Source organism: Hesperophylax consimilis, chromosome 13 (assembly GCF_061612785.1).
Source record: "Hesperophylax consimilis isolate HC1 chromosome 13, BYU_Hcon_1.0, whole genome shotgun sequence".
Classification (NCBI taxonomy): Eukaryota; Metazoa; Arthropoda; class Insecta; order Trichoptera; family Limnephilidae; genus Hesperophylax; species Hesperophylax consimilis.
The window spans coordinates 27566200-27592486 of record NC_142848.1 but is presented as its reverse complement, the minus strand read 5'-3'; the positions used below and the strand labels follow the sequence as shown (position 1 = coordinate 27592486).

General features: G+C 34.1%; 1 protein-coding gene across 1 annotated transcript in view; it reads left to right on the top strand.

Moving 5' to 3' along the window:
- Positions 1-26287, top strand: part of LOC149418700 (phospholipid-transporting ATPase ABCA3-like) — a 79643-nt gene that overhangs the window by 33802 nt on the left and 19554 nt on the right. The window contains exons 7-20 of the mRNA XM_089639150.1: positions 3713-3941; positions 5130-5294; positions 9778-9956; positions 12231-12371; positions 14107-14239; positions 15097-15302; positions 16856-17008; positions 17179-17317; positions 18118-18376; positions 19902-19969; positions 22037-22149; positions 22325-22544; positions 24057-24347; positions 25541-25873. Of these exons, the coding sequence (XP_089495276.1) occupies positions 3713-3941; positions 5130-5294; positions 9778-9956; positions 12231-12371; positions 14107-14239; positions 15097-15302; positions 16856-17008; positions 17179-17317; positions 18118-18376; positions 19902-19969; positions 22037-22149; positions 22325-22544; positions 24057-24347; positions 25541-25873 (2629 nt within the window). The remainder of the gene's footprint in view (positions 1-3712; positions 3942-5129; positions 5295-9777; positions 9957-12230; positions 12372-14106; positions 14240-15096; positions 15303-16855; positions 17009-17178; positions 17318-18117; positions 18377-19901; positions 19970-22036; positions 22150-22324; positions 22545-24056; positions 24348-25540; positions 25874-26287) is intronic.

The window sequence follows — 26287 nt, the reverse complement described above, 5'->3', positions numbered from 1 at the left end:
TTAGGAAAAAACATTGATTTGGATAACAATACAGAACCTAATTTAACAATTAATGATTCATTTACTTGTAAAAATTATTTGAAACATTCAACCTTTTCTTTACTTTGTATGAACATTAGAAGTTTAAGTAAAAACTTTGATGAAACCATAACTAAGCTTGATGCCATTGAACATCGTCCTGAGGTAATAGTTTTTACAGAAGCTTGGTTAAAAAATTAGGCAATCTACCTAGCATCCTTGGATACACAGTTTATAAAACAAATAATAACTATTTACAAAACGATGATGTAGTTGCCTATGTAACACAAAATTTTCAGGAGTCTGTTGAGGAAGTTGTTTTCCCTGGCGCAAACTGCTTAAGAATGCATATATCGAATACTTTATGTTTAATAGCCATTTACAGATCTCCGTCCCAGACTCATATAGATAGTTTCCTTGAATCACTGAGTGTCCTGCTTGATTCTACATCTATACAAAATAAGGAAATCATTTTACGTGGGGACATAAATATTAATATTTTGGTTTTGAGTAACGTGAAAACTCACAAATACCTCTCACTTTTGGCTTTTCATGGTTTAAAGCCTATTATAATTTCACCTACAAGAGTTTCTTCTACTATTTCAAGCTGCATCGATCACATTATGGTAAAATCTAAATTTGAACCACAGGGAACTGTCTTCACTACTGACATAACAGATCATGATGCAGTATTGCTGAGATTTATGAGCTTTAGACTAAAGAAAATAGCAAAGGATAATGAAAAAATAAAAACCGTCATAGATAACAATCTTTTGAAGGCCGAATTAAAGGAGGAATCATGGCAGTCAGAATGCTGAAATTTTACAAAGTGTTTAAAAATGTATGTGAAAAGTTGCTCGTCTGTACAAAGTGTAAAACATAACATGAAATATTTAAAACCTTGGATAAATGATGGAATTATCAAATGCCTGAAACCCGCGACAAACTGCACAACAAATGTCGATGAGGTTTAATAATATTCAATTGCTGGATTATTATAAAAGATATAGAAACTGATGCAAAAAATTATAAAATATACAAAGCAAGCGTATTACAGAAGGGAACTTGATAAAGTCATTGGAAATACCAAGCAATAGTGGAAGATAACAGAAGGAAACTGAATAAAGTCAATGGTAATACCAAGCAACAGTGGAAGATAACAGAAGGAAACTGAATAGTCAATGGAAATACCAACCAACAGTGGAAGATTGTAAAGGAATCCATAAATATCCGAAAGGAGCAAGTGTCCATAAAAAAATTGAAAATCAATAACAACATTATCTCAATGTAGGAGAATCCACATATAATTACTAACCATGTTAATAACTTATTCAGTGATATTGGTCCTAGATTCGCAAAACACTTGTGCAGTGCAAATAAAACCAGCGAAATGTGTCTTGTTAACAAGTTTATACCTGGTACTCAAGTTACAGGAGATAGTTTTGAATTTAAAACTACAAACATTTATGAAGATACTAAAGTTATAAATTAATTAAAAATGTCTTTTTCCTGTGGTATCGATGGCTTAAGTATCATGGTGTATAAAAAGCACGGTTATGAGTTGGCTGGTCCCATAACTCATTGTTAATCTTAGTTTTATTATTATTCTTAGAAAAAATAGAAAATACTCCCCGACAACCAGTTCGGTTTCAGAGAGAATAAAGGTACGAGTGATGCTGTATTAAAGGTATTGACCAAAGTTAGAAACGAGCTGGACTGTGGCAACAAAGCCATAGCGATATTTTTGGACTTATACGGTTATACGGCCTTTGATACGGTTTCCCACGAGCTGCTCCTTAAAAAATTATTATATTTAGACATTAATAATACAGCAATGGGATGGCTCAGATCTTACCTTAGTGATAGAACACAGCAAGTAGAAACAAATAAAATGTTAAGCAATAGTAAATCAATCTTCTTTGGAGTTCCACAAGGTAGTGGGCTCGGGCCAATATTATTTCTAATTTATATAAACGATTTATGCAGTCTAAAAATTCCAGGTAACATTGTAAGTTTTGCAGATGCTTTAATATTTGAGGGTAAAACTTGGAGTTAAACTTTTGAAAAATGTGATACAGGTTTGAGAGTAGTTAATAGTTATCTGAGTAATTATCTGAGTAATATTCTAACTTTAAAAACACAAAGCGAAAATATCACTTTTAGCATTTCTTATCAGCCATCTACCTCTCATAACTTGATTATTCACAATTGTGTAAACTGCAAATGTGTAACTGCAACCCCTTAGAAAATGTAGACAACATCAAATACCTAGGCGTAAAAATAGATACATTTTTGAGATGTTCATGTCGAAATGTTGGTAAATAATATTAGGAGACTTATCTATATTTTTAAAGATCTCAGACATATACTAGATAAGGACAAATTAAAAACATTTTATTTTGCTATAATTCAGTGTCTACTTTCGTAACATATAGTGTGCTGGGGTTCTTGCCTGAATACTATTACATATAGAACCACATAATATTGCCCAAAAAGTGATTCATAAAGTTACATTCGTGAAAAAATTCAGATATCCTACACAGTTACTTTATAAGAAATGTAATATCATGAATTTAAAACAACTATTTATCACACAAACGCTTTGAAGATTTTTTAACAAAATTAGTTTTGCAAAACTAACGCAGCAAATTCGTACTACAAGAATTGGCTTTGGTCTGAACTTTATGGCAATTCACACTAAATCTTCATTTGGGCAAAGACATTATTTGTACCAGGCTCCACTTCTATTTAATAGCCTTCCAGAACACATTAAGTCGTCAAATTCCTTGTGTACTTTTAAAAAGAATGTAAAATTATTTGTGCTAGTCGAGGATTGCCAACATTTTTTTCATCTTTGTTCTGGTACCTCCAGGCCACCTCGCTACTAAGTTGGTAATAAACCTGTTGGCGTTCACTACCACTTGTACGTTGAATGAAAAATAGTCTTTCCGATTTCTATAATGTTTAGCATTGTTGCCACCTGGAGATTGAATCCGTACAGCATGCATTCTATAGCCTCGATAACTTTGGGAAATCAGGCATTGTTTTGGAAAATGCCCTCACTGTCGATGTAATTTCTTCTGGGGTCCGTGGCATAAATATACAATTGGGTTGAAGTTTCTCTATTGCCTTTGTCACATTCCCCTGAGCCCTGATACATCTCCCACAGAATTATTATATGTAGAAAAGGTATCTAAACTTCTTCCCATAATGCTGTTAGCTTCTGAAATTTTAATAGTTGGGTTTACTTTGGGTTATATGCTAAAACAGTCTAGTCGTAATAAAATAGTAAACGGTACTCTGTACTAGTATAATATAAGTCAGATTTTGTGATTTTTCAAGGATCTGCGCTTTTTAGCTAACATGCAATTTATTATCAATCCTACAAATTATAATATCCTGTGATATTTCACGGGTCTTTGCTGGTCCAGTTTCTTCACCACCTAGGATTCTTGCTGCAGAGTCTCCATCTTCTATCTTCATGTCACCTGTTCCTGTTCTTCATTTTACTTTACTTCTTCACTTTATTTTGGTAATATTTATATTTTTTTTAATACCTGCATCAACTGTAAAGCGCCCCTGAGGTGATAACTCACAAAAGCGGCTCTATAAAAATTGTCCAATATTTATTTATTATATATATAAAATTACGAATAAATTGACTTACTAATGATGTTTACTTCATGGTTACCAGGAGCTGATGAAGATGATGGGGGTGAGCTCTAACCTGCTATGGGTGTCACACTACGTCAACTGCATCCTGCCGCACATAGGAGTTCAGTTGGTGCAGCTCTGCCTGCTGAAGCTGGGCAGAGCCCCGCTGGTGCCCCACACCAACACTTTCATCCTTGCCGTGTCGCTGTTCCTCTACACCAACTACGTGATGTTCTTTGCTTTCCTGTTCAGCACGCTGTTCACTAAAGGTAGGTGTCTATATCATGTTGGTTTCTTACCAGTGGCAGTTCGTGGCCTATCACAGGGAGTTCAATCAAAGATTGTTACGCGTAAATTGAATTTTTGCGGCCTATTTTTGTCGCAGTCGGCCCTTAGAATTTCAGATATTCTAAATAAATTTGTAAAAATGCAATATATTTACGCGTAAGACGAAATTTCGCGACCGGGTTCCGTTGCAGCCGACCCTTTAAATTCGATATTTGGTGTAAATTTTTAAAACTAAGACATATTTCCGCGTAAAATTAATTTACTCGGCCCTTCAAACTCGGATATTCAAAAGAAATTGGAAAAATACAACATTCCAGTGTAAATCGATTCAGATTTACAAAATAATATTACCAGTAAGGACGATGTATAACCACGTAAAAATACATTTTCGGCGTTTTACCGCCATGGCTGTCTATTAGATTCAGATTTACGAAATTTTATGATTTATTTTCGCAAAAATTGAATTTTTTCGAATCACATGAATAAATTTTCGTGCGCGAACAAAATAAATTTTTAATTACGAATTGACGAATTTCGATTTAAAAAACCATTTTGTATGAAAAAAAATTTCTGTGGATATTTTTTGGCGAAAATTTCGAATTACGCGTTTATTCGAATTATCGGGGTTCTACTGTATTCTATTTACTACTTACTAATATTTGGACTTCACAACATTGTGACATAAGCCACGAAAAACTGCAAGACTTTTAACTTCCTTAAAATTTTAAAGGAGTTCACTGAACATTTTAAAACCTTTGTAATTAATAGTGTTTTGTGTTGCCGATAAATTTGACTAAAATCTATTAAAAAAAAAATTTGTTAAAAATGTAAAGTAAGTCTAAAATCGTTGCATCTTCTCGTAGGATTGGGATTTGGGATTTATGGGATTTACTCCATGGGATTTCGGACACATTTTGGACTCGCTCTTGGGCAGTACGAGTATCATTCGGACAGTTGGATTTTTTTAGTATGGAATTTGAATGGCGCGCTGTTTAGTTTGTTAAAATTAAGATACAAGTTTTTCTTATATTTTCTATTTTCACATATGCACTTTAAAGAAAACTGCCACTGGTTCTTGCAAATACATATATAAATTGGATTACATAGAATTATTTTCCCTTCTATTATGTTTGACATTATTGAATTTTAACCTGTTTACTTCCTTCCAGTTCTGTTGGCATGCGTGATGGCCTCGCTGGTATGGATTACCACTCTGGCGGTAGCCATGACCTCCGGCATGGGGCACTCGCTGCTGGTCACTCTTGGCCTATCGTGCCTGCCCAATATACCAATCTTCTGGATGTACCAGCTCATGGGGGTGCAGGAGATGGATGGTGAGTGAGGACTCTGTTTGTTTAAAACTTTTCACACCGAGTTTTACATGTAAAATCCACTTGTTTTTTTATTTTTTTTTATAAGATGTGGTTACCAAATTTTCAACAAATAATAATAATAATATAGTGTTTTTATAAATATATATATATATATATTTTTTTTTTGTAAGGCTAGCATTACACTTGTAAGTTTTTTCGTAAATTTACGACTTCTAGCCAATGGGCATCTTGCATTTTGAAAATCCAATGCGCCCATTGGCTAGAAGTCGTAAATTTACGAAAAAACTTACAAGTGTAATGCTAGCCTCACAAATGGAAATAATGATATCCTCTCTGATAAAATTTTAGTATGGATATTGTAATTATAAATACATATTTTTTTTTTTTTTTTTTCTGAAATAATTAAGAATATATTTAATGGTGTTTTTTTGTTCAGCTGAGTGGTTTCAGTTTTGGTCTGTATTTGGTGTTAGTATATTATCTATTTATATACTAACACTAAATACAGTTTTGGTCTGTATTTGGTGTTAGTATAAATATTATCTATTTATTTTTTATAATAATAATAATACTTGGATGACTTGTATAGCGCCGTTTTTGTGCAAAAACGCCTCAAGGGCGCTATATAGTATATTTTATTTAGCTATAAAATTTTACATTTTATATCTAGTCTATGCCTATTCTAAAACTACTATAATAATATTCTATTTTCTACTTACTAATAATATTTGAACATCACAATATTGCGAAATAACACACGAAAATCTGCAAGACTTTTAGCTTCCTTAACATTTACACTAAACATTAAACATGAGTTCATTAAACATTTTATAACCTTTATGATAAATATTGTTTTGTGTAGCCGATAAATTGGTCCTAGGAAGCCTAAAATTGTTGCAGTTTCTCGTGGGATAGCCATGGACTGTACTATTAATACCAACACTTTTTAACATGTAATCTGTATTGTATTTGTGTGCTTTTCTTGAGTTTGAGTTTTTTTTACGGACAAAACTGTTTATTCATATTCATATTGTGTATATACGGCGTAAACAAATAATTTGTCTTAATATTTTAAAGCAATACCTTAATAAATTGATTAACGCCATCTATAAACACGTAGAATATAATGTTTAATCTAAGTTTTAATTTGTCATCTATTATAATTCCCAAATATAATAGATAACAAATTAAAACTCACCACTAACTTTTTAATTTACTATCTATTATAATTGGGAATTATAATAGATAACAAATTAAAACTTAACACTAACCTAGGGTAAACATTATATTCTACATAACAAATATATGTATTATTGTTATATTTTATATAACCTAAGATAGTGTTAAGTTTTAATTTGTTATCTATTATAATTCCCACATATTTAATTTCTTTTACTACTTTTGATTGATTGAATTCTTCAATTTCTGTTCTCCCTATGTTTTGTATCCAGCTTTTTATTTGAGATTTAAATGTTAAAATATTGTTGTGAGTTTCGAATGAGAGTGCGATTTTGCTGTAGAGGTTTTTTTTAGTACCATAGTATAGGAAGCTTTTTTGCCCAAATGTTGTATGTTGTAGTTGCTTGTTGGATATGTTTTTGACCTCGAGATCTAGTGTTTCTAATGTGGTTATTTCTTGTGTTTTGTATTTATAAATGTAAAGGAGTATTGTTTTAGAGTTGTTTAAGTGACATGACATTAAGTTTGTTGAAGATTTTGTCAGTGCTAGTTCTTACAGGGACTTTCAGAATAATTTTCATTATGGTTTTTTTGGTTTTAATGAGTGATTTTAAGATATTGTCATTTGCGATTCGCAAAGAGCCGTGTAGATCTTTATTAAGTCTTTTTTACTGAGGGAATTACTGATGGTTTTGAAGAATTAACTTTGTAATTACTGTTTTTATGTTACTATTGTTTTTATGCGTTGAGCCTATGTTTGCAAAAACTAGTTGATGTATATTTTTGTTCAGCGAGAGTGTACTGTTATCGGTGTCAATTTCTTTCAATGGGTTTGTTTTGCTTTGGTTAGTGAAGGTGATTTCTTTAATTATTTGCCAGATAAGTTTAGGGTTATTATTGGATTCATATATTTTAGTTCTATTAGTAATTTTGTTTAGCCGATTTAGTAAGATTAGAGCAGATGTTTCTATTGTTTTTGCAGATTAGTTTCAGGGAAAGGTCAAAAGGACTGTTTATTGCTTGTTGATGGAGTTTGTCCTTTTATACATACATATCGAAAATGTGTTATAAAAATTACATTGATAAAATTGAAAATGATATTCATGCAAATGTAAAACAATTTTTGAACTACACTAATTCTCAAAAAAATAATAATTCTGGTATTCCAACTTCTATGAATTTCAATGGAAAAGTTGGATGTAATGTTGAAAATATTGTAAATTTATTCGCTGATTATTTTAAGTCTGTCTATGAAAAGCATATACCTAATAATGAAATCCCCAAATTCTCGTCGAATCTCAGTCTAAACATATCTGAAATACACATTGAAATTAATGATATTAAAAAGCATTTAAATTTGTTAGATGCTAGAAAAAGTGCTGGACCTGACAACATCTGAAAACCTATCTGTTCCTCTTTTTGTAATTTTTAACCAATCATTAAAGACAGGATGTTTTCCTAATATATGGAAACATAGTTTTCTTACTCCTATCTTTAAAAAGGGTGACAAAACGGATGTTACAAATTACAGAAACCTAAACTTTAAAAAAAATAGTACTTGATAAAATATCTACAAACATAAAAAAAAAAATTATAACTCCCTACCAACATGGCTTTTGTTCAAATAAATTTACATTAACCAATTTACTAATATACGAAAATTTTATATCTACATCCTTAGCAAACAGGTGCCAGGTAGACTCAGTATACACTGACTTCAGCAAGGCATTTGAAAAGGTGTGTCACAAAATATTAATCAATAAATTAGCTAAACTTGGAATTTACGGTAATTTACTAAATTGGTTTACTAGTTACTTGTTCAAAAGAAGTCTTTGTGTGAGAATAAATGGCACGAATGTATGGCGACAAGTGGAGTGCCGCAAGGCTTTCATCTAGGGCCCATTTTGTTTATAATATTCATAAACGACATTGTTGATGTATTTACTGATATAAATGTTCTACTGTTTGCCGATGACATGAAACTTTATAAAGAGATTAACCACATTAATGATTGTATTACACTTCAAACTAACTTGAGATATCTTTTTGAATGGTGCTCAATCAACAAATTAGCATTAAACATAAATAAATGCCAGTTCATTCATTTTTCCAAATAAGTAATCCTATTTTTTTTCAATATTCATTAAATGATGAAAATTTAATTTGTGTTAGTAAAATTATTGATCTAGGCATTATGTTCGACAGTAAACTCACCTTTGTATGTCATATTAATAATATTATCAACAAGGCCCTAAAGACTCTTGGCTTTGTTTTGAGCTGCAAAAGATTTCAATAATTTAGGAACATTTATTATGTTATATAAAACCCTTGTCAGATGCCAACTTGAGTATAACTCTACGTTATGGTTTCCATTTTTCAATATTCATTCAGATAACATTGAAAAGATTCAACGGAAGTTTCTAAGGTTTATTAATTATAAATTGCATATTCCTATACAAAACATAAATTACAATTACCTCTTGGATAAAATGTCTCTATTTAAACTTTCAGAAAGAAGAATAAGCACAGATTTAATACTGTTACAAAGAATACTACATTTTAAAATTGACTGTCCCGAATTACTTCAATGTATCAATATCCATGTTCCCAAAAAATCATGCCGACATTTCTTACCTTTTTACTTCAATAACAACAGGACACTAGCTTACCAAAATTCTCCTATTCCGAGACTTCACAATCTCGGAAACAAATATTCTGATCTGGGTGATATATTTCATTTGAAAACTAATCAGTATAAATGTTGTATATTCTATCACTTTTATTCTTCTAGACACAAATAGACCTATGTACCCATATAACTTCTCCGCTTCTACTATTTTGTTTTGTTGAATCTTTTAAATTCAATTATATGCGTGAGGATTCATTTTAGTAATTAATGATTTTAGGTGATAGAGTGTAAAACGTATCTCTATTATAGAATAAGAATACTTTGTAGGAAATATTCATGAGATAAGAGCGTAAAAACATTGAAAATGTAACTTGCAAAAAAGTGGCCACCTATGAACGAGTTGTTTATAAATAATTTAACAAGTTTAAACAATAATTTAAAGTTTTCATTAATGTAATTTTGATAATTACTTTAAAAAAATCATAATTTGAAATCGTACACCTAAGGTTTATTCTAATTAAGCCTGAAAAACCCGGAAAAGCCTGAAAAAACCCACTGGGCTAATCATTGTTAAATAACCCAGCACACTCTCGACTTGAACAGGCCACATCTTACTAACTTGTGCATGGTTTATTTGCGAAGATAATGAAAATATTATGTTGTTTGTGACTCTAGGCAGCGGCCTTGGGTGGAACACCCTTCTGACGCGCCCCTCGGAGTCCTGCCTCAGTCTGGGGCTCGTGTGGCTGCTGACGGTGCTCCACTGTGCTCTGTACGCCTTGCTGGCCTGGTACGTGGAGCAGGTCAAACCCGGTCCCATTGGGGTTGCTCGACCATTAGGATTCTTCTTTCAGGTAATAATACATTTATAAAGTGAAATATCCTGGATAGTAGTTTATGAGGTTACCGATAGATGGCATAGAGTTGTCGATAATGCAGGGATTGAGAATAAATACGATTGCAAAACCAGGTCGAGACCCAGAATCATTCCTACTGCCTTATTGTAATCTATCACTAAATAAATGTCCAAAGTGTTTAGTTGACCCCAGTGTTTTTATTTAAAGAATTAGAGACAACCCAGAGTTACAACATAATGCATAACTGTAAATGATTTCGGAAATGAGAATTTTGACCTGAAGTTTCTGAAAAATATCCTTTTTGTGCGAAAGCTAAGTAAATGTGAATAAAATCAATGAATTTAGTACAGAAATAACTGTGTGAAAACGGAAAATTGAATAAATTCTGATTTAGTTGATATTGGTACAGCTTACTTATTTCAAATAGGTAATAAATAAATACATTTTATTTCTGTAGAATTACATGGTGACCAGATAACTCATCAAAATGACAATTCAGCAGACCTTTAAAAAGTCGTGAAAAGTGATGAAACAAAAATGAAGTTAAATAGGTAGGTTAGGTTTATACGTTAGTTTTTTTCAACGCTTTTAAATGACTTTTTATCACTTTTTTGCATTGTCATTGTTTTTTTTATAAATTTTAAAAGATTACAATTTTGGTGATTTTCTCAACTACCATACTAGGGCTCATGCCCGAATTATGGTAGTCGTACATGATTTATGTAAGAGTAACAAAATAATATTTTGTATAGCAAATAATAAAACATAAAGGAAAAGGACATGTTATGGTAAAATAAAAATTAGAAAAAATACATATTATTATAGAAACCATATTAGAAATAGAAGTAAAAATATTAAGTAAGATTAAAATATATGTAAAATTATACCAAATTATTTGATATATATTTATTTTTCCTTAATACAGGTTAATCGTGGTTTGTACTTATCTAGAAATGTACCTATTTACGGTCACATTGTCACATTTGAATTTAGCAATATAAAAAATAAATTTAAGTGTTAAAAGTTTTTTTAAACAGTGTTAGGAACTCATGTATTATTTAAAGAAAGCTCTTCCCCTTTCAAATAGCCAATGTTGAACACGAATATTAAAAAGAGAAATAGAATTATTTGGCTTTATATCGGAACTCAATGCATTGTGTATTTTAGAAGCGATGAACCAGAATTGTCGTTGAGCGAATGTGATTCTAGTTTTAAGGACCATGGATCCCAGGTTTGATGAAAAGCGGAGACACCAGCAGGTTATTTTTATCTTAGTAAATAACTGGCGAATATCTAAGACCCTAATTTTAGCAAATACATAGTTCGTTTGAGGGGTGGGTAGGTTGGCATTTAAATATAATTCTCAAAATTAGTTTTTGTGCTGTAATAACTGGATTGATAATAGATTCAGCCCATCCCACAATACCATAAATATGTTGCTACGGATTGGAAGTCTCCAAGTCTAAGATGGACCTAAGAGAGCAGAATATATGGCAGAGCTTACATAGTCTTTTTACTGTGTCATTTATATGGGCCTCTTAGCGTAGTTGGTCGTCTATGATTATTCCCAAATATTTAACTTCCTTTGACGATTTTAGGGTGAACATGTGCAATGAATATTAGGTGAGGTTTCACAAGTGTTTAGATTGAGTGAACACGAGTGGATGATTGGTTTAGGACAGTTATTGGAATCATTATTTTTGCATATAGAAAATGTCATGTACATATTGTGTTTTGCCGATATTAAGTGTGAGGTGGTTTGTGTCTATCCAATTCTTTACTTTTATCAGGCCATTATTAGTTTTATGAGTTACTGATTGCCATGATTCATCTTCAAGTATTAAGACAGTATCATTTGGGAATGATAATATCTTACCACCAATATCCATGGTACACAGTGTGTTGATGTATATAAGAAATTGTGTTGAGTTATCATGAAACAATTACTAGTTGAAGTCTACGTGGGCTTTAGCCCGGGCAACGCTCGAGTCTTCAACTAGTAATGATTCCATGATAACTCTGTGTAAAGCACGGACAATGCCTGAGACTTCAACTAGTGATATGTATAAAGAAGAGTGTCTGTGGGTTTTTTTAAAAATACAAATCTACAGTTTTATTCCAATATTGATTAAATTTTGCACACTTGGCCTTCAAAATAAGAGGAAAGTCTACATGATATTAAAAAAAAAAAACACCCCATCCACTTTTCCCACCCCATTAGAGCAGAATAAAGCTGGTCTAGTACATAGTGATATTAACTTTTTCTTGCAGAGATCCTTCTGGTCCGCCCAGCAGGTTGCACCGGAGAAAGGTGATCCCGAGGGTCCGCTGAATGAGGAGCAAGACCCTGCCTACTTCGAGAGCCCCGCCAAGAATGCAGAAGTTGGAATTGACATTAGAAATATGTGGAAGGTAACCATTTAAGAATGTTTCACGTGGGATAAATTTCAGCCTTGGAGGGACCTAAAAACAAACCTCATTAGCATTCTGTGAAATGGTTTCACTGTATGTGTACAGTCCCTTGGTTTCTTCTTTGGAGGTTTGAAGTTGGCTGTAAGTTGAGCTCCTTTGTCCACAATCTTCAACACTTGTGTTATATTCATTTATTGAAAAATTGCTTATAAAAGTTCGGATAAATTAACATGTGTTAGTTGTAAGGCTTTTAGATGTCGAATGTGAATTTTTTGCAATTGATAACAACATTTTTTGTTGAAAACATGAGTTGACACTTTTACTTTTTAAGCATTGACAAAAGATACAGTGAAAATTTTTATGTAGATAATTAAAATAAAAAGGATGACAAAACACTCAACAGTATGTACATAATTATTAAACATACTAATTTCTGTTGTTGATGCATGGGTAAGTAAGTAATGTGAGATATTCCTGAATAATGTATAACATTACTCATGTCCAATGAACTTTTAATTTTCAAAATTGGAACTACTATCATATCAGATAAGTGACAATTAACACTCAACAGTATGTACATAATTATCAGAGATGTGCAAAATGGGTACCCAAAACCATTTGAAATGCAAAATGGAAATGGGTCAAAACTTTTCCATTTGAAAATGCAAAATGCAAAATGGGTTTTAGAAAAGCATTTCAAATGCAAAATGCAAAATACCCATTTTCAAAATGCATTGAAAATGCAAAATGGTTTCTCAGGTCAAACAATTAAAATAATTATAGGATTTTTAAACAATTTTGTCATTTAATAATGGACATCAATGTAGAACAAACATATTACATTATGGTAAATTCAAAAACACCACGACTACAGATTATGAAACCACAAAAAATTTGCGCGGGACTAATGTTGCCAACGTAAAAACATAGAAACTGCTAAACCATTTAATATTACAGCGTCATGGCCCCATGTTCAGTACCTATTTGAATCAGTATTTTTTGTAATGGTATCACTCAATTGCCAGGGCTCCTACCAGAGAGCAACTTGACAAATGTAAATTATCTCTCGAGGTTGAGGATTGACCGATATTTGGGGCTTGTGAAAAAAAGATGAGTGGAGATAGTAGGAAGAATGTTGCAAAAAAGCATTTAAAATGGGAAATGCATTGAGAAAAGCATTTAATGGGTATTTTCCATTTTGCATTTTAAATGCTTTTCTAAAAACCATTTTGCATTTTGCATTTCCATTTGAAATGGATTTATTTGAAATAAAGCACATCTCTGATAATTATTAAACATACTAATTTTTGCATGTGTAAGTAAGTAATGTGAGATATTCCTGAATAATGTAATAACATCACTCAAGTCCAATGGACTTTTAATTTTAAATTGGAACTACTTATCAAATCAGAGAAGTGACAAAGTAGGTAAGCACTAAAACTATTTTAAGAATTAATTATTCTTTATTTGAAATGCATATTTTTTTGTTAAAATGTTTGACAGATATTTATATGAATTAATATAGTGAAGATACGTTACTAAGTCAACGCATGTGATTTCACTGAACTAGGTCTAGCGGACATATTTTTGCAGTCTTTTCATACACATATGGTTTTCACAAGCGTTGCTACATTTTTTGTTCCAATTAAATCTCAGATTTTTGAACACTTTTGCATTTGTTCACTAGTGCAGCGCGCCATTAATTACACTTTTAATAAGGTTGTTGTTTATTCAGGTGTACGGAGGACGAGGCGATATCCGCCACACAGCGCTGGCAGGGGTCAACATGCAGATTCTGGATGGAGGCATCACGGTGCTGCTGGGTCACAACGGAGCCGGCAAGACCACCCTCATGAGTATCATCACCGGTAACTCATCTTCCTGCATCGTACCATGAAGATACCGCATTCAGACTATAGTCGAAACCACGGGTGCTCCTCATCATCTGCATCGTACCATGAAGATACCGCATTCAGAGTATAGTGGAACCCACGGGTGCTCCTCATCATCTGCATCATACCATGAAGATACCGCATTCATAGTATAGTGGAACCCACGGGTGCTCCTCATCATCTGCATCGTACCATGAAGATACCGCATTCAGAGTATAGTGGAACCCACAGGTGCTCCTCATCATCTGCATCGTACCATGAAGATACCGCATTCAGAGTATAGTGGAACCCACAGGTGCTCCTCATCATCTGCATCGTACCATGAAGATACCGCATTCAGAGTATAGTGGAACCCACGGGTGCTCTTTATCATCTACCATTGTAAACAAAACATCTAAATTTTCACAAAATTTTCCAAATAATTTGGAAAATTTTATAATTCGAATTTTTAAGTGAACAGAAATTTTTATAGATACCCATACATATATTGAATTTGCCTGTAAGTCTTCGTTGATAACAAGTTATGATACCATTGAAGCTTAATAATCCAAATGGCAACATTCTTGTTTTTCGTCACTTTAATTTGTTGTTTCTGGTTTCTGTGGTTCTATTTCATTGTCCTTCTAATTTTAGAAATTCGCGTCGAAATTAAATCTAAATAATTTATTCTTAAAACTTACCTCCTTTTTTATGAGTAATTTTGTAACTGACTACAATAATCGCTATTGGTATTGGATCGGCAAAAGCAATTATAATATCCATGTTGGTTCGAACTCTGGTTGAACTCCCATTAAGAATCACCATAAACACCACGTTGGTCTGTCTCTATTCAGGAATGCAGCAAGCCACGCGAGGCACCATCAAACTGGGCCAGGCAGGTCACCTGTCCATGGGCCTGTGTCCCCAAAACAACCTGACCTTCCCGGACCTGACCCTGAAGGAGCACCTCATCTTTTTTGGCATGATTAAGGGACTGAGCTACGTGGAGGCGGCGACCGAGGGAGTCGATGTGTTGGAGAGGATACAGCTGGTTGAGAAGGTATAATTCAGTGGTATAGTCGGTAATGGATATAGATATAACGGTATAGTCAACACACTACCACCTACCGAATCAAAATAACACACAGTAAAAGTGATCTGTTAAAAACTCCATTTAATTGTGTATATTAGAAAACAACACAACCCAAAAGAGAAATTGTGATATAAATTTTGCTCATTGAAGTGAGATTATTCAAGTTAATTTCAAATAATTAACGTAGCGAAATAGTGACAGTGAAATTGAAGTATAACTAAGCTAAGTGAAGCTCTTCTTATTGGCGAACACTATCGCCATCTTTCCAACACCAACCATACAGCTTGCTTCGGCTTGCTTGCAGGGGAAACAGAATGCGCTTGCTCATCGTATTGTTTTTGGTGAACAAACAATCTACTGCCAGGGTGACCATGAGTTCCAGCAAAAAAACTGGCTCTTAGCAGCAAGATAGTTTAAACACAATAACAAGGTGCAAAAACAAAATGAATACTGCACTTTATCTAACCCAGAAGATGTTTTTTCAAAATTTGCATTTTACGTAGATTTAAAACTAGAGAAAATAAAAACACCAATACTTGATAGTAAAAAAAGGTTGAAATTTCAAAAGACAACTGAATTTATTTGTCAAAAATATGATAATGTAATTACTCGATTTGGCAAATAAAGGTAAAATTATTAAGTATCTGGAAACTAGACTGGCTTGCTTAGAACAGTCCAACCTTGATGATTTGTATTGAAATAACACGAATTGAAGAAAAGACAGATGAAAATGCAAATCTCAAAATAAGTTCAGAGGATATTACCTCGGCAATATGACAGATATATGACAGAAGACCAGGTCATCCAAAAAAAATCTCGTAAAAATTAGAAATCCAGAAATAAGAGTAAAATTATTAGCAAACAAGAAGGTGATTTGAAACAGTGAGAAAATGATATTCCTAGGAGAATCATTAAGGCGATGCCATACGTAGTAATGCAAAATCAAGTGTTTTTGGTTTAAAAATTTGGACGCCTAGAAATGTTTCAGATGCTAATTAAATACTGCGAGTAGAATACATCTTGGCCTTTGAAATAAACGAGTATTTTTTATATAAGTCTTTTTATAAGCCCAGAAAAAAATAATATATAGGCCTATGAAAACTGCTTTAAAGTTCAAAATCTCCTACTTACGAACCCATTTTCGGTTATGATTTTATTGTATAATGTGGCAAATTAAGTTATTTATAAAATGATCGGAAAAAAATTAGATATTTATGCCTGAACATCCACAAAATAAAATAAAAGGCACTTTTTGGCCATGTTTTTTTCTTGCATAAATCAAAACAGGTGGATGGTGTTAAGCGGGAATTTAAACCTTATCGCCATCTACGTAAGGGTTGTTATTGATAGCGGCTCAATTTAAAATATTACACAACGTAGTGCATCGCCTTAACTCCTTATTTTAAGGAACTACATTGGAAATTCAGGTATGTTCTGCATTATATTAAAGTTTTCTTTATCAGAGTTGGCAACTCTTGCTTTTTGTTGTACTGGGTTATTGGAAGTAATGAATGCTTCAGGCGGACTGGCTGTGTGCAGCGTTGTCGGGGGGCCAGAGACGGCGAGCCCAGCTAGCCCTGGCGCTGGTGGGCCGGCCCAAGCTGCTTATCCTAGACGAGCCCACCACGGGCCTGGATCCACATTCCCGCCGCCAACTATGGGACATTCTGCTGGTGAGTTATCTAACCTTAAATTAACATTCAAACTTACCACTTTTTTATAATTATAAACTAAATCAATCAAAATAAATAAATAACCGAGATAAGAGTACGAATCCGAATTTAACTATTTTCTATGATTGTTAACAGTCTGAAACTGACCAATTTTCATTCCTCGTCATCAGGAGATCAGAGAGAAGCACACCATCCTCATAACCACCCATTTTATGGAGGAGGCGGATGTTCTTGGAGACCGAGTGGCAATTCTGGACCATGGTCAACTGAGATGCTACGGAACTTCCATGTTCTTGAAGAAGGCTTTTGGTAATTATTTAGTGTTCTGACTACAGTTATTCCTTCGTAAATTGACCACAGTAGAGGTAAACATGATTTTAACAACTAATTCAGAAATTTCGTAAATTAGTTAACCTTTTGGAGGAACATTACAATAAAAAAGATTTACAGTCTGTCAAGAAATTGTAAAAAAAATGAAGGTCTCTGCGATCGTTTAAATGATTGAAGGAAAAAATATACCTTACTTTAAGAATTAATAAGAAGCATATAGCGGTATTCAGAAATTAGTGGTATATCCTGAAAGAAGATGACGAAGATGAAGATGGAAAGAGAAATGGAAGAGAGAAATTTAACATTAAAAGTTTTAATAATTTTATTAATAGCCGAAGTTCTCGGCGTTGTTGGGCTCGGAAATTGTAGACAGTAATTTTCCTCTTATTTTCAAAGTCAAGTGTGCAAAATTTCATCAATAAGTATCAGAATTCTACTTTGAGGGATGGGAAAAGGTGATGGCAGTGGTTTTTTATAAATCTCATGCAGACAGTGACCTTCCACTTGTTTTGAGGGTCAATTGTGCAAAATTTCATCAATCTTGAAATAAAACTGTAGATGTATATAAAAATCAAATTCACGCCCCAACGCTCTTTATATCAATACTTTTTTTTTTCGTTTAGCTATATAATTGACTGTTTTTAGTGTTTTTTTTTAAATATACATGTTAATGAAGCCATTTATTAGATTGATGTTAAATAAAGTGGTTGAATTCAACTTAAAGCAAACTGTGATTATTACCTTTCATCGCTTCTATAATAACTTAATATTGGTTCCAGGCACCGGCTACATCCTCAACATAGTGCTTCAAGATGGCAGTGGCGCGGCGGAAGAGGCAGCGGTGGGACTCCTGGTGGAGCGACACGTGGACTGCGCGGAGTCGGCAGGGCACTCGGGCTGCCTGCGCTGGCGCCTTCCACCAGGCTCACCCCCTGCTGCGCTGCCCGCCCTGTTCCGCGCGCTCGAGAGTGCCAAGCAGGCCCTAGGGATTGCGAGCATGGGGCTGGCGCTCACCACGCTTGAGGAGGTTTTCCTGAGGTATGTAACGACAGAAGCCATTTCAAGCAACGTTTCAATATTGATTGGTGGTCTTATACCAAGATCATACTGACAATGTCTTCCACTCTAGAACGTGCAACACAAATTAATCAAATAAAATTTACTTGCGCACGGATTGCTAGCCACGACCCTTACCCCACGACTATGGGAGCCGTCTTGTTGTTAGACTGAAGGTAGTGCCGTGGGGAAGGAGATGGGGAGTGCTAAAGTGTCGATCCTGAACGGTGGTCTTTCACAAGATGGTGGTTCTTTATTCAAGTCGCACAAACGATCCATCGGCAGCTATCCCCTACATGAACGTCGCTTACTTGATCCACAAAGCTTCCAAAATGGGCCGCATGATGGGATAAATTGCGTTGAAAGGTCAATGTTGTAAAGGTTAAGCTGCTTGAATAATACCACCACTGTGTTACCATTTTGCTGGATTATTTCCCCAAACCTATGACGCAATGACAAAACAAATAAACTACGTACCGTCAAGTTAAGTTGATGAAAAAAATAACAACTAATTTGACTAATATGGATGTTTTATCAATCGAACTCTATACATAGTGTCTGTAAACTTGTAGTACAAGTGGTTAACTGGTGAATCTACATCATATGAAGAACTCAAAAAAGCTTTTTTTTTCAATGTGAGCATTTCGATTCTTTTTAAAACTCTCTTACTTTTTTTTCAGCTTAAAAAAATCTCGAAGCCGAGACTATGCTTTGACGAATTTTAAAATACATTAAACGTCTGATACTAGCCCCTAGCAATTGACTCTTTATAGTTATACCTCTTAATTAACTCCAAATGTGAAGTAGATTCACCAGTTTTCGGACACTGTGCACAAAACTGTTTTTCCTTCAAATATTAGAGTAAAAAAATTATTGATTTATTGCATCTCACTATGTATACATAAATCATGTTTTTCACATAAAAAATCAACCTCACTAGGACTACGCCTGTATCGAGGTTAACAATTTACATTTGAATGAAGAAAACATAGAGTAAACACAAACATAAAGTATTACTACATACAAACACAAAATATTTCAAAAATAAAGAAAAATATGTATTAGATGAGTTTGCAGATGGGTAATTTGACAGTATATTGTAACAATATTTGAACCATAAATAATCATTAATCATTATTCCCAAGAAGAAGAATCCTAAATCACATTTCTTAAAAGCATCTCTCCAGGTTTTACCCTCAAATATTAAAGCAGTATCTATCCTCTGCGAAACTAACAATGTTACCTGGAATATCTAAATTACATTAAACATTAAACTAGAGTTGTCGGTATTGTATAGTTTCCGGTACATTAATGGGCGATAATGCAAGCGAAAGCGATCCACAGTTAAAGGTTTACACATTCATTGCCGACCTTGTTTTCTATCCACTTATGAACTTAGTTTTTTGTGAAGTGTATCACATATATTATAAACTACTTACTAAGGAAGGCTTTAAGTGCTGTATCATCCATCTCATATACTTTGTTCTTTCGTATTACAATTCATCAGGGTGACTGAAGGAGCGGGAGATGAGCCTTTACCTCCTGGAGAAGGTGTTTTTCCAGACCTTCGAGAAGGTATAACTTTTAAAAATTTACCCTAAAATTTTAGTACCTACAAACCTTTTTCACTAAGCATGACTCATTCTGTAACATAACTACATTTTACACATATCATTCCGTTTTGTTCTCACTCTTATAATATATATACTTATGTAGTAACCCACATATGAGCTTCCCACGTAAGAAGTTTTCTTGTTTTGGTCTCTGACGATTCTTTTACGAGGGTCGCCCATATATCTCGTATTGAAGGTTTATTTTTGCCCTTTCCTGAAACACGCAGATACTACTTACTATTTTTTTATACCTACCGTTTCAGCCGGTCATCGCCTATCTTTGCTCAGCACTCAATAATTAAGTAATGTAAAATGGTTAAAGAGGTATTGCAAAATCGAGTATAACTCAAATACATTTTGCTGTAGCCCTTTCCAGTAAAATGCAATTTTCACGTCTGCACGAGGATTTCTAGTAAGGATTTTATATAAAAATAATGGGGATCTGGAGGAACGAGAGAGTAATAATTTCGTCTGAATTGGATAATGGATATTATTTAATATCTTAAAAAATAATAACGGGATAATTTTTATTTAAATGCAGATCAATTACTGAATAGTTTGTCTAGGATTACCTAAATTATTATAAAATATGTGATGTAAAAACTAACTCGATATTACACAAAACTATCGTTTGTGTATTCCCCCTTCCGGTGCAGTAGAGTTAACTACAGGGTTTTCCAATAAGAGGTGTTATTTTGATATTCAATCGTAAAAGATCAATAGTTTCGTTGCTTGTGTGGCACGTAGCGCCGTCTTGTTGAAAGTAAACGTTGTCCAGATCAATACCATCCAATTTCGGCCATAAAAAATCATTAATCATCTCTCAATAGCGCAATCCATTCACCGTAACTGTTGCTCCAGCCTCATTTTCGAAAAAGTAAGGTCCAATGACTCCGCCGGACCATAAACCGCACCAAACAGCCACACGTTGAAGATAGAGAGGCTTTTCAACAATAACTCTTGGGTTTTCCGAGCCCCAGATGTGACAATTTTGCTTGTTGACGAAGCCACCGAGCTGGAAATGGGCCTCATCACTCAAGATGATTTGCATTTGATTCACTCAAGTGAATTTTAATAATTTCAATGCGTTGTTGAAGCGTGTATCGTTCCATTTTTATTAATGTCGTAGTTTCTACTTGTCAAATGTCAAAAAATTACAGCTTCAAAAGTAACATCTACCGAAATAGCAGGCTATTCAAAATAACACCTCTTATTGGAAAACCCTGTACATATACATTAAATATTTTTAAAGATATTCTTGCTTGTGTAGTGGTATACTGTATTTTAGGACTATTGCAAGGTAAGAGAGGACTGCGGGCAGGTGTTCCAAACTATTCCAAATCAATTTGATAAACCTGTACATACTTAACTTCTACGCTTTTAGTTGTTTTGTTTTGAATAAATTCTTCACAAATAATGTTATTTTGTGAGAGTAAAATAACCCTTTCAGACCTGAATTAAATCTGGCAGTCGTAACACACATTTAATGCTTGATTAATTGGTAGAGTTTTTGAAAATTTTCAGGGTTTTTTTTTCAATACTTTAGAAGATATCGCTAATTTTATTTGAAAGAACATTAGGTCTCAGGGCTTTTTTAATATAAAATGACAAAGCGTATACTGTATACCAAAAATAAAACATATTATTAAATTTTAAAAATTACGTAAAAAATTAAACATAAATAAATAATACCTTCAATACTTACATTTAAAACGTCCGAGATTAAACGCAAAAATAAAATTTTAAAATATAAAAATGGCTGCCGCCTAAACTAGTAACTAAAACAAATAAAATAAAATTATAATTAATAAAGTTATATGTACCAGTGATTGGAAAACGAAAACTGCCAATTTTTATTCGCCCTAGATAGGGAGCAAAAAATTCTTGAATCTATGTATTTTCAAATATAAAAACGGTCTGAAAGGGTTAAATAATTTATTTTTGGAATAACATAATGAGTTAACCCTTAAATTGTAATATTTAATCATTGAAGAAAATGAATATTTAAATAATTTAATTTAAATGGCAGATGACAGTGCTGAATATCTGAGCGGAGCGGCCCTTATAGTAAGCCAGGTAATGGCCCTCCTCACCAGGAAGGTTCTGTACTTCTTATCCATCAAGACATCTGTCATCTTTCAGGTTAGTTTTATTTTCCGTGTAATTTTTTTTTTATTTTGTAATCGTTATTCTGTTTTTTTCTTAAATTGATTTACGAGAACACCGTTTCACACTTTAAAAGTATTATCTGAATCACAAAAATCAAACAATTCATCAAATTTCAAAGTTAAAATTCAAGTTTTTCCAATGTTCTCAGGTGGCTTTGTCCTTCAGCATGTTCCTGCTTCCCCTGCTGACCTTCCAGGGAGGGCCTGAGCCTGGCCAGTGGCCTCCGCTGCGCCTGGCGCCCCCGTCCTATCCGGGGACCCTGCTGCTGCCCTACTCCACCAATGGAAGCGTTGCACCCCCGGCTCTGGCACTTCTGGGGGCCCTGTTTAACATGACGCTCAATAACACAGGCAGCGATGTTCATAAGGGTTAGTATTTTTCACTCTCGAATGACAGGCAATTATACTGTTGTCATTGCAAAAAGTAAACGAAACAAAAAAAAACACTATAAGACTAAAAATATTAATCAAATCTTAGTTAACCAGTTGACCGGTTTTCACGCACATGTGTGCAACAATTTTTATTTTTTGGTGAATACCTTATTTGAAATATTTACTGATTTTACTGTTGTTAAATTATAATAATAATATTAATAAGGTATTCCCCAAACAAATATTAATCTACAAAGCAAATAAACTGATGTAATTTATAAATTTATTGAATAGGTAATTAATTACCCCAATTAGCCCATTAAAATATCATTTCAGTTGGAAAGCAAGACAACAATGAAGATAGGAAAACTTGTACATATTACATTTGTAGAACATTGTATTACACCCCCTGTTATCCCCTCCCCCAAATGTAATGTATTATATAAGCCATAGATTAAGATATACAGTAGAACCCCGTTAATTCGAACCCCGTTAATTCGAATCCCGATAATTCGAAAAAACGCGTAATTTGAAATTTTCCCCAAAAAAATATCCACAGAAATTTTTTTTTTTTACAAAATGGTTTTTTAATTCGAAATTCGTAATTCGAAATTTATTTTTGTCCTCACACGAAAATTATAAATCACAAAATTTCGTAAATCTGAATCTAAAAGACAGCCATGACGGTAAAACGCCGAAAAGTGTATTTTTACGGGGTTATACATCGCCCTAATTAGTATTATTATTTTGTAAATCGGAATCGATTTACACTGGAATGTCGTATTTTTTCCAATTTATTTTGAATATCCGAGTTTGAAGGGCCGAGAAAATTCGTTTTACACGGAAATATGTCATAGTTTTATGAATTTACACCAAATATCTGAATTCAAAGGGCCAAATTTCAATTTACGCAGAAATATGACGTATTTATACAAAATTTACTTAAAATATCTGAATTTAAAGGGTCGTCTGCGACCGATATCGGCCGAGAAATTTCGATTTACGCGTAAATATATCGCATTTTTACCAATATATTTCAAATATCTGAATTTCACAGATCCGGTGCGACGGAAATCGGCTCCGAAATTTCAATTTACGCGGAAATATATCGTATTTTTACTAAATTTACTTAAAATATCTGAATTTAAAGGGTCGGCCGCGATTGAAATCGGCCCCGAAATTTTGATTTACGCGTAAATATATCGCATTTTTACCAATATATTTCAAATATCTGAATTTCACAGATCTGGCGCGGCGGAAATTGGCTGAACAGGCTGAAACCGGTAACGGTCAAAAATAAAATACATATATTGGAAAAAAATTTTAAAAACCTTTTAATGTATTTATGGTTTTTTTTTATAAAAGTAGTATATAATCTTCCCCAGAACATCTCTAAAGTAATATTTTTGTTTGTGCCTGTCAGCAATGGTACACATGAGGTTAATACCGTAAAAAAAGGAATAATATTCAAACTATAAATCAACATAAGTATTGTGCTTTAAATTCCAGCGATCTTGGAGCTTGGGTGGCAGCACCCTGAACGGGGCTACCCGGGCCCCACACTTCTCGGCCTGTCCCTGTTCCCGGGCGAGTACCGGGCCCTCTACTCGACGAGCGTGTACCACGGACTGCCGAGCGCGGCGGCCCTGCTGGCCAACCTGCTGGCCCTGGAGGCGGGCCTTCCCCCTATTAGAGCACAGGCTCATCCCTGGCCCCCCAACCCGGCCATCGGGATCCACGAGAAGTACGAGGGGAAGAGTTTCACGGATATCATCCTTTGGACGTGCTGCGTTGTGACAGGTGAAACTATATTTTATGAGGCTTCTGCAAGCACTGACAACCGTAATTAGAATGTTTATTACTTCTGTCTATTTTAGCCTATTGTAACCTATTTTAATTTAATTCTTACTTTCGGGGACATGAATATCAGAGGCTGCTCTAGAGGTCCAGAAGTGACAGGACATCTGAAAAAAATATGTGCGACTAATCTTTATTTGATATTGTGATATACCCTTTGTATTCATAATATATTATCTATATTCATTTGTAGGTACCTCATGAATTCGAGACACAAATAACATTTTTATGGTAAATTGTTTTATGCGATATGCGTGCAATATGCTAAACCAATCCACATTTATCAAACAATCAAACAATGACCCAAACTGTCTTTAGCATTTTTTTTGGCAATATAGCGCCATCTCATTTATATATATTTTTCTTCACTACTAAAATTTTTGTTATGTAATTATGTACTTTTCTTAAGGAATAATATGAACTACACCTGTCAATTTGTCTGTCCTGGAACGGGAAACTTTCCTAGTTGGACAGGCAAAGCTTCCTAATATGTAATTTGTACTTTCTTTTGTATCTATCTATAATAAAGAAATAAAATTTATTCCCCAGCCAATCATAGGTGCGTGGGAAAGAAAGCTTCCATTTGAGGCGTTAGATGTCACTACTCGCCCCTGCCCGCAATCTTGCATAATATATGTATAATATTTCATAATGTTACGATTTATTGTCATCTTATAATCTTCATTGACTAATTGACCCGAGGAAAGGGTCGACTGATGAATATCAATCTCTCGTAAACGTGCAATCCCGTCATTATTCTACAAAACGATGCAACTGGCAGTTTACCTTAATAATTTTTATTTTTTGCTACTCCGGTTTTTTCTAATTTTGTGTCCGGAAACTAGTGGTGCAAGCAGGAATTTTTTTTCTGATTCGAGCTTTCGATTTTTTAATAAATCGAGTACATAAATGGAATTTTTTTCTGTGAAATTTGAAAAAAATCAGCTGCCACGAGGAAATGCGTCGAAGTGTAGACCTGCCTATTTCCAAAAGTTTTTGATTCTTTAGTTGCTCGAAAAAATCCATTCACCAGTTTCCCGCTTGGACACGGTGTATATGTACCTACTTGTATGTTAATGGCACTTGTTGTGTACTGTGTTGGGAATATCATGTTAATGTGTAGTAATTTGCTTTAGGTTGCAACGCCCTCGTGTCCTTGATGCTCCCCTTCAGCATGAGCCAGCGCTCAACCGGCAGCGCCTCCCTTCTGGGCATCGGTGGGGCTGGGCCCCCCATGCGGCTGCTCTGCTTCGCCGTCCCCGACCTGCTGCTGCTGCTCCTTGCCGCGGGGCTGCTCACGCTGGCCATGGGGGCTATGGACCCCGAGCTGCGGGACGCCCAGAGGCCAATGCTAGCACTGCTTTGTAGCCACCTGCCTGCTGCGCTGGTGGCTGTGTACGTAGTGACACTCGTAGTGAGGCACCCAGCTGCTGGATATATTACAGTCCTGGTCATCACCATTATTTTCGGTTAGTAATATCTTCAATCATTTATGCCCACGCATTTAGCGATTGGAGTTGTTGTAAATGCTAAATATTTTCTTGAAACCATCTATAAACCAAAGGGAGATTGATTATATAATTCAATATCTCAGTTCCAAAGTGTAACAACAAAAAAATTCGGTTTTAACCTAACCTAACTTAAGTTTTGTTTTTTTTTTCTCATGTATGAAATTTATTTAGCATACACCTCAGGCCTCTGGTATATAGACTGTTATATTTCTTAAAGATGTTGTTAGGAAGTCAAAGACTTTGTGTTTCATAAAATTTTCTCAAATTATAGTCAGAACCTTTAGTTTCATAAGAGGTGAACATTTTAATTCTTTCGTGGTTAACTTCTAGATTTGAATATAAAGTGTGGTGTTTTCTCTTTCTAACACCTTT